The sequence below is a fragment of the Globicephala melas genome, chromosome 16 (genome assembly GCF_963455315.2).
Source record: "Globicephala melas chromosome 16, mGloMel1.2, whole genome shotgun sequence".
In the NCBI taxonomy this organism is placed as follows: domain Eukaryota; kingdom Metazoa; phylum Chordata; class Mammalia; order Artiodactyla; family Delphinidae; genus Globicephala; species Globicephala melas.
The window spans coordinates 33984563-34000355 of NC_083329.1; the positions used below are offsets into that span (position 1 = coordinate 33984563).

The 15793-nt window shown below is 37.9% G+C and overlaps 1 protein-coding gene across 1 annotated transcript in view; it reads right to left on the minus strand.

Annotated features, from left to right (window-relative positions):
* MARCHF5 (membrane associated ring-CH-type finger 5) overlaps positions 1 to 15793 on the minus strand; it is a 56293-nt gene that overhangs the window by 4175 nt on the left and 36325 nt on the right. The window contains exon 3 of the mRNA XM_030865083.3: positions 6972 to 7102. Coding sequence (XP_030720943.1) covers positions 6972 to 7102 — 131 coding nt within the window. The remainder of the gene's footprint in view (positions 1 to 6971; positions 7103 to 15793) is intronic.

The following is a 15793-nucleotide window of genomic DNA, read 5'->3' on the forward strand; positions in this document are numbered from 1 at the left end:
CTCCAATCATTTCCTTATCTAATAAAGGGTTCCATGCTTGAGTGCAATTCATTTTAGAGGAAATGCTAAATTTCAAAAGAATACAGAAAGTTTTAAAAATAAGCTGGAAAGCTATCAATCCTGATTTATTTATAAGAAATGTCTCTCATTCAAGGGGAAAAAGAAAAGCTCCCAAGCTGTTTCATATTACATTGGAATAAAAGCTTTAATTGATTACATTTCAATAGAGGGGAGAGGACTTCTGGTTCTTGCTTCCATTCCTCTATTTAATTTGGTTAGATTGGGCTATAATTTTAGGTCTCACGTGTCTTCGAGAAGAGCAACTGTTTTCCTGCTCTTCCTACTAGGAGGTAAGCACAGCCAGCCAAGAGGCAGGACCGGCCTTCAGGAGATGGTCTGAAATCTCATTTCTCTTTGGCTTTCTCCCTGCTCAGTGGTGTCTGGGATTGCGTGTGATTTCTCTGGCTGGCTAAATGCCTGCTCTACAGACTTAACTCTCCTAAAATGCAATTCCAAGGTCTATATTTGAGGGAATGCAATAGGAAGTCCAGTTCTGGTTACAGGTTCCAGTCACTTTTTCTAATCCAGGAACCCAAGGGTGCCTATCTATGGGGTAATAAAGCTAAAACAATCCTTCCCCTCTCATCTGGGTATTGGGGTTATTTCTCAATTGGTTTAGATCTGAGAGGGCAAGAAGGACATGATTAATTTGCATTTGTGAATCTCCATACTTCCCCTCCTGGCAAAATTCTTTCACTTGCTGATCAATCTTGGTCTTACATGTCTCTCAACATGGCCACTTTGTTGGTGAGCATCTTACTTTTAACTAGAAAATTTCCCTAAAAATTCTTTCACAGGTCTCAAATGACCTCCCTTTAGCCAAAAGTCTCAAATGCTGGCAAATTAAATATATTTCTCTGAGGGATTATTCTTGGCAGTTATGACAGTGGAGACTATTTCAGAATCTTGGGGTTTTAGCCCATCCAGGTATCACAGCTTGATATGAGGAGACTACTATAAAGGTTTCTATATAGTTTTTCTGTACACACTTGAGGATTAAACTATGAAGAAAGGATTGTTGATATAGACAATTTATGTCTTTGCCTTTGTCTATATCTCTGAGAGGGACGAGGGAAAAGAAAGGAAGGGAAGGGAGAAAAGAAGGTAGGGAAGACTAAAAGCTCCAGGGACAATATCTACTCAGGAAAGCAAACTCATGAAAAAGTAAACAGGATTTTTTTTCAAAAATGAGATGCCCTTTACGTCAGCTATTATAGCAGATTTTTTTAGGTGGACTTCAAGGAGATGTGAAATAAGGAAGCTGACAATGGTCACGGCAAATTCAAATTCTAGACAACAGACTTGATCCAGGTAGAAATAGTTTATAAAATTATGTGGAGGGACTTCCCTGGCAGTCCAGTGGTTAAACTCTGCACTTCCAACACAGGGGGCACGGGTTCAATCCCTGGTCGGGGAACTAAGAGCCCACATGCCATGCTGTGTGGCGTGGCCAACCACAAAAAAAAAAAAAGAAAAAGCATGTGGAGAGGACCAAAATGGGTGCTTTTAAAATTTCAGCTAAGGATATAGCCCAGACTTTTGTGCATGACTAATTTATCTAACCAAGACGTAACATTAAAGAACAGAGGACTAGCCTCTTCCAAATGGTCAAAACCCATGGTATCAGTATCTGATATTCTTCTGTGTTTCCAGGTAGAAATTAACAACCTCATATCTTGCATGTAAAGGGTGGTTGTTTTGAGCTGCCCTAAAGTGAAATAGTCTGGTTCACCATATTTCATAAACACATATCCCACCCTGGTGGCAAAAGTGGATTAGCCCAGAAACTGTCTTTACCTATAATGCTTGTCACATGACACTCTATTTTTTTGTATCATTTTATTATTTTCAATATTATGATCACTTTAAAGTTATAACTAAATGTGATTTAAATACTCCCAAAGTGTTAGCAAATAAATTCAGAAATTTGAAAAATTCCTTTGTTGGGTTATGTTTTCTTTTTAGAATTTAGGGTTTAAAAATATAAAGCAGGGCTTCCCTGGTGGCGCAGTGGTTGAGAGTCCGCCTGCCAATGCCGGGGACATGGGTTCGTGCCCTGGTCCGGGAAGATCCCACGTGCTGTGGAGGGGCTGGGCCCGTGAGCCATGGCCACTGAGCCTGCGCATCCGGAGCCTGTGCTCCGCAATGGGAGAGGCCACAACAGTGAGAGGCCCGTGTACAGAAAAAAAAAATATATATATATATAAAGCAAAGTGAATATTCAGGTATGGACTATAGTTAAGGGAAAATTTATTCCTCATGGGTAGCAGTAAAAACTTTCCAACCAGGTGTCTAAGAATGAGGAAATAAAAAAGAAAATAGGGCAAACAGTGAGCAAAAGCCCATTTTCCCCACCTGTGATCAAGAGTCATGCTTTGTGCTTAAGCTGAGGCTGACCATTACATGCATACCTGCATGCATTCATTCAACTGAATAATGATTACGTGCCAGACACAGGCCTAGGTGCTGGGAATTAAAAGGTGAGCTAAATAGACGTCTTTTGGAGGTAAGAGGCAATCAAATCAAACAAGTGTGCAAATATAATGTTAAGGAACTAGGACAGTGTAACACCTGTAGTGTCATACTACATACCGCTACAGTCAGACTCAAGGGTAATAAATGAAAGCTGAATTAATCAATGGGTCTGATTTAACTTTGGTCAATATAAAACCAGCAAATCTTGTGTAAGATCATGTACATTCTGATGTTATGCCCTAAGACTGAAAAAGAGATAACTTTCAAGACTTAAATTTTGAGGTTAGATTCAGGAACTATAGAATGTCTTCTCTAAGATTTTTTTTTTTTTTGCGGTATGCAGGCCTCTCACTGTTATGGCCTTTCCTGTTGCGGAGCACAGGCTCCGGATGCGCAGGCTCAGCAGCCATGGCTCACGGGCCCAGCTGCTCCGCGGCATGTGGGATCTTCCCGGACCGGGGCGCGAACCCGTGTCCCCTGCATTGGCAGGTGGACTCTCAACCACTGCGCCACCAGGGAAGCCCTTCTCTAAGAATTTTTTATCCATGTACAAAATCAAGGCCTATGGAATTGCAGGTTTAGAGAAAGGTTTGTTTGTTTTTCTGCTTAAGAGCTAAAAGCTAAATCTCCATAGTCAGCTAGGCCTGCGGTTCATCAATGCTAAAATGCTAAGAGTTAGTTTTAATTAAGTTTTGATCTTTTAAAGCACTGCCTATAGAACCCTACTTTTAAATGGGAGGATGGAACAGCAATGAACTAAAAGGTTTCCTTAGAATTCAGGGTAATTAGATGCAACACAATTAAGAAGGGACAATGCGTGTGGGGGCTGCTTTACAGCAGAGGCAGAAGCAGAGCTGGGCCGGGTGTCAGTGTTCCACTGTTCCTGGATACAATGCTCCAGCTGCCTCTGGGACCAGCTATTATTTCAGGAGCCCTAGATTAGGGACAGGAGTCCTAATGCTTCTTCCTTGCTGGAAGGTGGTACTGGTATTGGACATGTAAGCTCTCTGAACCTGTAAACTAGGAATAATTGATAGTATCTATGTCACAAGATTGTTGCAAGAATTATATGCATCAGTGCTTGAAAGGTGTTCAGCCAGGTGCTAGGGGAAGAAAAAGTTAACTATCACGTTGTCTTTTCAACAGAAATTTAAATCAAAGGGACCATTCAAGTTCTTTACAATGAAAAGGGATTGAACCTAAGACTGGTTCATGAAGAAATAAATGGGAAAAAACAGTGATCTGATTCCTTAATCTGATTTACCTGAACTTCAGAGTAGTCAGAGAACAAAAGGAAAAAAAAGTTAAGTGTGAAAAACAAAATCCTAAATTCTGCTGATGGAGTAGGGGGCACGACTGCTATCAAATATTCAGAAAGATAAAAGTCTTCCGAATACTCTTAAATCACACAACAGGAGCTATCTACTGTCACAGCTAATCGCTCCCATTTCTGGGCTAAAAAAAAAAATCTTTTCAAGTGAGACAGTACATGTGAAGGTTATATCTAAATGGTAACACATAATGTATATATGCATTATCATCATTTTAGTTCTTTTCTGTCACCATTAACCTTCTTTACTGTCACCATTAACATGTTTATTTTTGTCTCCTTGCTCATATCATTTCCTCCTCTCTGCCAATCCAAATCATTCTCTTCAAGGGTCAGCTCAAGACTTATTTTTTTCATAACTTCAAATGATCTTTCACTTTTACTGAATTAAAATACTGTTAATGTAGTCTTTCCTTAATTGGCTCCTGTTGTTGAAGTGTCTCATTAATTACGAGAATTCTTTTAAGACTGTGCTAGCCTAATATCTTTTCAAAAAGAGGCATCCTATTTCTTATGGTCAATTAGGTCTTAAAGAGAAATCACTTAATCTCAAAGGGCCTTAGTTTCCCCATCTGCAAAAACATACTTTTGTATAATGTAGTTGTACATTAAACAATGTATAATCTCTAAGTTTTCAGGTCTTTGTCAGTCCTAGTGAATGGTCCTGAACTTCCTGGATCTAATGATATACTAATACTCATTACTGGGGCTTAACAAATTATTACAGAACATATAGTCAGTTAAACAAACCTGTTACTACCTGATAGAATTGGTCATATTAAAAAAATCACTATTTATGAAAGCCTTTTAAAGTTAACATCTGTGTATATGCTATACAGGGGACACCTACGTATAAGATAGTCTCTACTTTCTCAAGGAAATTACCTGCCAATAGGAGGAGTAAGGCCTGAATACAGCAGAAGTTAAATAACTTAGGTAATCTATATAAGAAATAGCACTTGGTCAACACAGGATTGGCTGCCATTTGAGGAATAAAAATGTCATGAATGCAGAGGAAGAAGAAATCACACTGGGCAGGAGTTGCCTGATAACTTTCATGGAGGGAAAGTGGCTGAACTAAGCCTGGAAGGAGGGTTTAAATTCGGAGAGAAAGGCCTGAAAGGACAGGTATTAGGCAGGGAGGGTGACATAAGCCAAAGGACAGAGGTAAAAAAACTAAACAACATAAGGATGGGTTGGAGGAGACAGCCCCATAGGCCTCAAAGTAGAATGAAGTTAAGATTGTGGAGAACACTGCATAACAAACCAGGTTAAGGAAATGGAATCTTTTTCAAGTCAGTGATTCTCAACCTTTATCCACTATCCTATGACAAATGATTTGTGATTCATTCCAGTGACTACATCCAGATTTCTGGGGTGTCATCAACATTTTATAAAGAAGCATTGCAATATTCTGTCTCACTATGATTAGGCAGGTTATGTGCAACTTCTAGAATATTACATATAATCCCTTCAATCCCTTTTTCTTTCATGTACTCTTTAATTTATATTAAAGAAAAGCAAGTTATATCATCTACAAACCAAAGTGTGTTAACTATTACTGAGTTAGTTATGAAACATTTAACCGGGCTTCCCTGGTGGTGCAGTGGTTAAGAATCTGCCTGCCAACGCAGGAGACACAGGTTTGAGCCCTGGTCTGGGAGGATCCCACATGCCGTGGAGCAACTAAGCCCGTGCGCCACAACTACCAAGCCTGCGCTCTAGAGCCCGTGAGCCACAACTACAGAGCCCACGAGCCACAACCACTGAGCCCACATGCCACAACTACTGAAGCCCGTGAGCCTAGAGCCCGTGCTCAGCAACAAGAGAAGCCACTGCTATGAGAAGCCCGCGCACCACAACGAAGAGTAGCCCCCCGCTCATCGCAACTAGAGAAAGCCTGCGTGCAGCAACAAAGACCCAACATAGCCAAAAATATAAATAAATTTATTAAAAAAAAAAAAGAAACATTTAACCAATCTAGGTGCTGCTTTTGAAAATGATCACTTAAGTTAGAGGAGACGTTAAGCTTTGAAGTAAAATGTTGAAAGGTATTATTTTAGGAAGATTCATTTGGAAGGATGGATCAACAGAAAAGAATGAAGTTAAAGAAAACAATCAAGAGGCTCCTTTAGCCATCCAGGTATGATGGGAGAAAGACAATAAGTCAAGTATTAAAGACTGTGGAAAGGAAGCCACAGATGTTAAGACATATCTAGATGGAAATTGATTGGACTTAGCGGACTGGATATAGCGCTATGAAGTAGAAAGAGTTAAAGGTAATCCTCAGAATGTAGGCTATATATCGAGTAGATGGGAAAATAATTGTAGGAATCAAAGATATAAAGAAATGATAACAGAATAAATTTAGGTTTCAAACTGAGGAAAAGACAAGTTTGATTTCAATAATATTGAGTGTGAAGTCATAAGAGGTCATTTAAGGAGAAGGGCCATGCTGTTCTTATAGGACTGATTTTGGGAAAAGATTAGGGTGAAAGACATCAAAACGCACAGTTAAGATGGCTGGAAATCTTCAAAGAAGAGGTATACAGAGAGAAGAGTCAAGGGCCTGGGACTAAATCTTGAAATTTAAGTCATTCTAATTTTCATCAACAGTTACTAAATGTAGCATTGTTTTGTAATAGCAAAAAACTAGAAGTAACTAACTGTCTAATCAATAAGAGACTGGTTAGTAAACTGTTGAAATTCTATACAAAGAATGCTATGCAGATTTCTCCATACTCTGTGAAAAGATCTGTAAGATTCATTGTTTTCGGAAAAAGGGGGGTTCAGCTCTAATACGTTTCCTTTTGGGGGGATAACTATAATGTGTGTGGGAGAACATATTTATTTTATCTTGCATATGCACAAACAAAGTCTGGAAGAATATATCTGGCTACCTGAGCAGAGGGGAACCTGGGCAAATGAAGGACAGGAGTAAGAAGACTTCCCCCTAGAGAGCTTTTACATATTTTCTTATTTTTAAGCCATGAGAATGTTATCACTTGTTCAAATAATAATTTTAAAAACTCCTAACAAAAATCTGTTTAATCTGTTTGATCTTCATATCAAAAGTAACATCATCAAATAGAATAAAATAGTGAACCTGCATCACTGTCACTGCTCCATAAGTCACAGCTGTCCAATAGATAGAGCCAACCATTATTCCTGCTGCAGCAAATGGACAGGCTTTTGAGATCAGTCTATCTGCAAGATCCAAGACGTAAACAACTGGACCTATAATATAAAGAAAACAAAGTTTCAACACAAGACAGATTAAAAAAAAAAAAAGACCAGATCTAAAATATTTTTATGAAGTTGGATGCCCTGATGCTTTAGAAATAACTTATAAATGTAATGGGAACCTAGATTTGAACAGATTTAGAATTTCTCAGTCATTTGCATGAATAGCTGAGTTTTACTTCCTAAATCCTAGGAAATAGCCTCTTCAAATTTTTATCTTTATCAGTAAACCTAAGAGTAAAGCCTTAACACAGCTGCTTCTTATAAAGGAAAATAGTTCTCTTACTTCTCTTAATGACACTGGCTACTGCAGAATGCCATGGCCATTTCAACTTGCTCTTCACAAACAGTTCCTGGCCACAATTAGTTTCTATAGTACTTGGTAAGACTATCACTTCTTTGACTTCACTTATTACTTCCTTGATAGTGTGTGAAGGTAACCTAGGCTATTTTTTTGTAGTTACACAGTCAACCTATCTTACTTTGATATCCAATATACTATATTTAGTTGAGTACTATTCTCTAACAAGCTACTTTTAATGATCATGCCAGTTTTTATGGCATTCCAACAGCTGTATATGCCAATTATGCTTCTATTATTATGTGCTTACAAAGTAAAATTTGGTTATTACCTCCTCTGGTAGTTATTTGGAATAACTATACTAGGAGGAATTATAATAATTGCAATTAAGCCCGATATAATTTAGCTCCAGAATTTTCCAGAATAGTGGAAAAGTCTTAGACCTGAATTAGAGCAAGGCCTAAATAAAGAATTGAATATCTAAGTTGAAATAAAGGAACATGCAACCTTGACTTGGTTAGTAATCATCATATTTGTTGAATGCCCTCTACGTACAAACTATTACTTAGGACATTTTCTTAGAAATGTATAAGAGGTATTACCTACCTCTGGGGGCTTACAATCTATAGGAGGATGCTGTATACAAAACCAACTTATTTTCATTGTACGAAGAAATTCAAATAGCAATATGTTGATAAAATCATTAAAAGAACAAGCATCCATCTGTGGAGCCCTGATCAATAGTTCCCCCTGATTGCTGGAGCCAGTAATGTTACTAGTCGCTGTATAAAGACAGACCATACTGTGAAGAAGGAAGAACATTAGGAGAGGTGTCAAAGGGACCTATGATTTAAATTTAGCATATAAACTTATTATTGTCAAAATCTAACTTACATAACATTTAAAACTATGACAAGGCATCTTTTGGGACCAAAGATATCGCTAAAGTAAGCCTAGTTCAATGTATACTGACTCTACATTCTACATGATAGCAGGTGCTGTGCCACACATTACATGTATCATTATTTAATCTCATAATGTAGGGTTTAATCCTTAAAATACACAAATTTGCAGGTTTAAGTTTATAACCCTCTCAGAAGGCATAGTAAGAAGCATTTTACTAAGTCACCAAAGATCCCTGAAATGCTGGTACTAAAAGTTAAAGCCAATAGGTATATATAAAACCTCAAAACTTAAGCTTTCATATTCTCGATCAATAGTTCTTTAATCAGAAAATTGAAGCCACAAAACAACAACTACAGACTCTTTACAGCACGTTTCCACCTACCAACATCACACCTATCTGAAGTCAATCCCCACTTAATACACCAGATCCCATTCCGTCACCAACTCAAAGACACAGGTCTAGCAATTCACTTCTGCCCTCCTACATCATTTCCCCCTACCCTTTATTGGATTATTTTCATCAAACATGTCATTATTTATTCTATCTTAAAAAAAAAAAGAAACCCCTTCTCTTGATCCTTCTTTTCCCACTGCTCCATTTCTTTGCTCCCTTTACAACAAAATCACTCAGAAGATTTTTCTGTTTTCACTCTCTCTCTCCAATTCTCTCTTAAATCCACTCCACCAAAACTGCTCATCAAGGTCACTAACAACCCACACATAGCTAAATCCAATGGTCTAATCTCAGCCTTCCACTTATTTGGCCTACCACCAACATCTGATAGATGTTCCCTTCTTCTTCCCAATAATCATTGCATCTCCAGGACATCACCATCTCTTGGTTTTCTTTCCAGTCACTAACTTTTCAGTCTCCTTTGCTGGTTCCTCCTCTTTCTCTTGACCTCAGTGAGGCCCACCCTGTCAACTTCTACTTCATCATACTCCCTATTTGATTACTCTGCTCTATTTTTCTTTTTCCTAAAGCACTTACCACCTAACATACTCTAATTTACTTACTGTTTCCACCTACTAGAATAGGGGTTGAAAAACTATGGCCCATAGTAACACCTCACTGTTACTGTAAATAAAGTTTTCGAGAAACATGGCCACATGCAAAGTTAGCTGACCCTTGAACAACACGGGTTTGAACTACATGGATCCACTTACACTAGGATTTTTTTCAATAGTAAATACCACAGTTCTACACAATCCTCTGTTGGTTGAATCCATGGATATGGAGGGAAACAGAGGAGCTGTGGATACAGAGGGCCAACTATAAGTTATATGTGGGTTTTTGACTGCACAGAGGGTTGGCACCCCTTCCCCCCTCCAAGCCTGCACTGTTCAAGGGTCAACTGTATTTACTATATATATATATATAATATATATATATATTTTTTTTACAGAAAAAGTTTGTTGGCTCCTGAACTAGAATATGAGCTCCAAAGCGAAAGTACCCTTTTTATTTTGCTTATTGACGAATCCCAATTCCTTTGATTCTCAAAAATTTGCTTAATTCTCTACTGAGGTACTTATGAAAAACTATGATATGAAAATCTCTAGGTCTTCCTTTTTCATTATTCTGTATGAAGCCCAAATTATGAGACTATTTTCTACCCAGTCAGAATCAGAATGTATTAGGAGAGAAGGTATTTTACCTGCTTCCAGCTGACCTTCGCCCCCCCCATCCCCCACCTCTTCAAAAGGGTGCTTGGAAAGATCTACTGATGGAGCAAAGCAATGTAATTCCTAAAAAAAGTAACAGATCATTTAGATGAAAACATAGTTCCTAAAAAGTAATCAGTCACTACCGATTTTATCTATTATGAACATGGACAATAGATATATGTTTGAATTGTCTTTCCTTTAAAGATCTCAGAAGGTTCCAACAGAATAAGCTCAATTTTCAATTTTCTTCTGAATCACTGGGTATGAATTCCTTCTGTACAAACAAAAACAAATAAGTCCTCATACTTCCTTCTGGAAATTTTTTACTTATCCCTTGGGTCATATGCAACAGATGTGCTGGATTAAATGAAGTCACTGGCTGCATTTTATAATCCCTATTTCCAGTTTTTCTGGCAAAATTCTGTCTAGGCTTTTGTCTTAAGTTTATTTTGCCTAAACCTCTCAAGTCTTTTCCAGATAGACTAGTCCAAGATTAGTTTAATATTTAAAAGGAAGGATAAATGCCTAGTGGTAAACATACCATTAGAATTATAAACTGCCACCCAAGGGAGGTATTTCTGAGAGCTAAAGATTACCTAGGCAAGCTATTTGATGAATAAGAACAATCACTCAAATCATCTGGATGCAGTCCCTCAATCATATTTTTCTTATTAGGAAGCTTATCATGTACTATCCTATGACTTGAAGTCATAAAAGGAAAACAGCAACAGTCACTAGCCTCTTCTTATTGTCAGATTAAAGTACAAACAGTTACGGGAAATGAGGAAAGGCAAGACTCTAGCCCTTGAAAATCTCAATTCTAATGGGGAGGAAGAAGTATGAATAAATGTACTTCACAAGTTAAATATGCAAGGGCATAAAAAGGTTTTATTTAGTATTTTAAAAAGGTATTATTGAATTTTTAATGCCTCAGTGGGCTTCATCACTTATACTTCCAACAGTACTGTATTTACACAATGAATGGTGATTGGAGAAGCTTTGTACAAATACAAGTTTTGAAAATTCAATAATTTAAAGAGCACTAGGGAAACTTGCAATTAAAAGGAAATCTATTGTGAATTCTTTTGCACAATAAAGCTTTTGTAAAGAAAATAACTACACGTAATGTTTTGGGTAAATTCAAATCTTCGCATTTCAGATTTGAATGACATCAAACAGTGAGCTGAGAACTATTAGGGAAACTCTAAGTCCACGTCTACTGAAAAGAAGTAATCAGTTTTATCTGGCAGACACTGCAAAGGTAGATTTGTTGTGATTGTTATGTTGTGATTTAAATTCAAGTCTCTGTATGCATGGTGTTAAAGGTATATTTTGGCAATTAAGAATTAATGACTGAAGGGCAGGTAATACTTAGTGTTCAAAATCTCCTGGCACTGCATACAATCATACCCAGAATTCCCAGGACCTTTCTTGGGGACAGAAAGGTATCCTCAAAAACACCTCTGAGGCTTCCCTGGTGGCGCAGTGGTTGGGAGTCCGCCTGCCGATGCAGGGGACACGGGTTCGTGCCCCGGTCCGGGAGGATCCCACATGCCGCGGAGCGGCTGGGCCCGTGAGCCATGGCCGCTGAGCCAGCGCGTCCGAAGGCCTGTGCTCCGCGGCGGGAGAGGCCGCAGCGGTGAGAGGCCCGCGTACCGCAAAAAAAAACAAAACAAAACAAAAAACACACCTCTGACCAATTCTTGAAAAATAATTTCTAAACACTGCCACGGTGCTAAAGTTTCTAACACAAAACATAATTTAATGCTTCACAAGATAACCTTGTATAAGTCCCTGTGATGATAACAGCTCCCATGAACTCCAAGGTTTCTGTTAAGTGGCCAAATTTATAAAAGAGATTGCCAGACCCAACTCAAATGCCAACTTGCTAATCCAAAACATCAACCCCACTTTCAGGTTCAGGACTGCTGAGAATTGCAGATTTTCGAGGTCACCAAGAGTCTCACAATACAGTTCTAAACTTCTTTCCTTGCTCCAAGTCTTCTTTTTGTTGCACACTATTTCTGGAATGTCCTGTCCCTACTTTGATTAAATCTGTATGAACACCCAAATTCCCAATGAAAACTAACCTAACCTGATTGAGGCTGACTAATTGTTCTACCCCACCCTGTAAGCCTGTTCCACGAGGCTTCCTTTACATACTATCCCACAAAATGCACTTACCCCTTTGCTTGTGCATAATGTTAGTACTTTATGTTCTTGTTCAATGTTTGTTCAGTTGTCTCAATATCCTTTAAGTCTGTCCATGTCAGCATCATCTGAGATTGAAAACTGCCAGGGGGCAGGGGCCATGTCTGTTTAACTCGTTTTGTACAGTGCCTAGGATAGAACCATGTACAGATAGGTGCTTAAAAAATGCTTTTTAATGATGATTGGTATCTATCACTTTCAGGGACTAAGAGACAGCTATCTTCAGCACATGGTACTTGGCATTATATCAGGGCACTTTGGCCTGTTCCACAGGGCATTAGAATATAATGGCACAGGACCTAGCTGCAGCACTCTGTGGCAAGTATTTGACTCAATTCATTGTTTAAAAAACAACTTAAAAAAAGTATTAATTATATGGTCCAACAACAAATGTGGATTTTACTGAAAACATGAATATCACAACCACCAATTCAATTTTAAAAACACGTGGGAATTTTGATGGGATAGTAAAGAATTTTAACTTTTAACTCTTTCTCTAGCATTCATCACTGTTTTAAATACTAAGATGCCAGAGGCTAGGTCTAAGAGCCCCAGACAAGCTCATGTAAGTTCATCTTTAATTGCTCTGCTTGTAGGTTGAGATTTTACCATTTTTTATGTAAAAACAAACATCCTGCAAACTCAGGCTTTAATTTACTTTGCTTAATGATGGAAGTTAGTCATTAGATTGTCAACAGAAGAAAGGATATGTTCTTGGACAATTTTTTATTTAACCAAACTAATAATAACTGACCAAAAACCTCTCAAAACAAAACTAATGATAAATAAAAGATTCAGAGTCAAAGCAGATGAATATTATGTCTTGGTGTATATATATAGTGTATTACCAAGAAAAGTAACTAAAGATCATCAAAGTAGTTCTTTATGAGTACATAGCTTGTGCCAAGGGAAAGCTTAAATTTTTCCTCATTAGAATAGATTAGCCCATAGAATATTTGAGGGCTATAACATCAACTACTAAGTACTTATTAAGCACCTATTGTACACATAGCATTTTACTATGCATTAAAATAAACGTAAATAAAATTTAACACACTAGCCTCTGCCTCCAAGGAGCCTACAATCTAGTTAGGGACAAACAATAAATACACATTAAACAACTGGAAAACTTTATGGCAAAACTGACAAATATATGATAGTATCATACAAACTACACAGATACATGTCAACAAATTTTAAGTAAAGATTATAGAGGGGGTAAGGATGCAAAGAGTTTTCTTTTTTTTTTCTTTTGCTGTACGTGGGCCTCTCACTGTTGCGGTCTCTCCTGTTGCGGAGCACAGGCTCCGGATGCGCAGGCTCAGCGACCATGGCTCATGGGCCTAGCCGCTCCGCGGCATGTGGGATTTTCCCGGACCAGGGGACGAACCTGTGTCCCCTGCATCGGCAGGCGGACTCTCAACCACTGCGCCACCAGGGAAGCCCAAGAGTTTTAATATTACTGTCTGTCTGTATGTATTTACTAATTAACAGAAGTGAATCTTGACCTTGAAATCTATGATCTGAAAAGGGGGGCATGCTAGAAGACCTTCTAACTAGAGGCAAAAGACTTTATTCAAAGGGTTTATATATTTTTAAAAAGCTAGTATACCAGTAAGGTGGGGGTTAATTGATAAAAACCGTTAGCCAGATCTCTGAAGAACATGACACAATAGGCAGGAAGGAAGCTCCTGGTGACAGTTTGCCTACCTACAAACTTCCTAAAATGAATATGATATTTTAGGAAAACTAAGAATATTTAAAGTCAGAATAAACTAGAATAGAATCCACAAGATTTTGTATCTAAAGTGAGTAAAAAAAAGAGAAAGCAGCATCAGTCGAGAGTAGTTTAATATAAAAGAGAGTTGTTAGAAAGGATAAAGAAATATTAAACCTTATTAGAGAAAAAATGTTTTGTCTGCTTTTAGGAGAAACCATGCCTAAGGTAGGAAATTCTTTGAATTTCCAAATTAAAAGTTGAAAAAGTTAAGCTGTGATAAAAGAAACACCACCATCAATTATCATTAATACATAAAAATAGATGGCAATATTAATTATGCACTTACTACATATATGCCAAGGAATTGTTATTACATATTCTTTTTTCTTCTTTAAACATACCTATATTTTTCAAATTTTCCATGATGAGAATATAGTTACTTTTATTAATAAGAAAAACTACTTTTTAGAGAATAACAAAGAGTTATCATAAAATTCAGGTAACCATACCCTAAGGAAAGTCAACCTGACATTACTGTTTCATTTTCTTTTCCCCTTTATATAAGAAACCCACAGTAGGCTCCTTAGGAGGCAAAATAACAAGGGGAGTAAGGATTAGGTAGGGTCTACCGTGTGAATTTGGACAAAATGCTATCTCCAGACCTCAATTTCTACATCTATAATGATAATGAAGATAATATCTATCTCAGAGTTTTTGTGAAAAGTAATGTATATGAAGCTCTTAATACAGTACTTAGTGTTACACTGTACCAAGTGTTACACTGTACCAACGTCAGATATTAGTTCTTTCAAAAATGGCATACTAAGTTAAGTAGAATAGAACTCTGGAATAGGAGGTATAATCCAAGACAGATGTTTGAGGAAAAATTTATGGTATAAGGCTCTGGCATAAAAATAAGACTGTTTCAGGAAAATCTGAGGTAAGAAATAAAGGACAGATCTTTTTTGCCTAAAGGTCTGGGACAAGGAGGAAGAGGAAAATTCATGGTGCCAGGGAATCTGGGAATGAAGAGGGAGAAGACACCAGACTATAATTAGTAATTACTTTTTAAAAAATGTAAGATTCTGAATTGTGTTTTGGACCTATAATTCAGCTACCAGTATTTATATATAGTGTGCACCCATAAAGCCTCACCCTATTGAAGATACATTGAAGATACTTATTAAAACAAATTTATATTTAAATCTTAGGGAACAAGGCTAGATGTGATCCAGCAATAAACACAAGAAATCCTTACTTTGAAGGTATTCTAGTCATCTGCCTCATAAGAGGGTATATAAAGGAGGGCCAAAGAAGATCTAATGAGATGCCTACCTACAAACTTTAACATCAGAGGGTAGGGCTTCCCTGGTGGCACAGTGGTTGAGAATCCGCCTGCCAATGCAGGGGACACGGGTTCGAGCCCTGGTCTGGGAGGATCCCACATGCCACGGAGCAACTGGGCCCGTGAGCCACAACTACTGAGCCTGCGCGTCTGGAGCCTGTGCTCCGCGACGAGAGGCCACGACAGTGAGAGGCCTGCGCACCGTGATGAAGAGTAGCCGCCGCTCGCCGCAACTAGAGAAAGCCCTCGCACAGAAACGAAGACCCAACACAGCTTAAATAAATAAATAAATAAAAATTAAAACAAAAAAAACCATCAGAGGGTACTCAAAGACTGAATCATTATGGAGATTTTGGTTTTTCAATTCCTTTCTTTTGATCATCCATAGACGTTTAGATATAATGCAAAGCAAAAATAAACACTTCTCTGATGGCCAAGTGTAAATATTACTAGAAACTCTTAATTATATGAAGAAAGTACCTGAATTCTTAAGTCTGTACTGGTTTTCAAGTAATGAAATAAGCCAACAATATA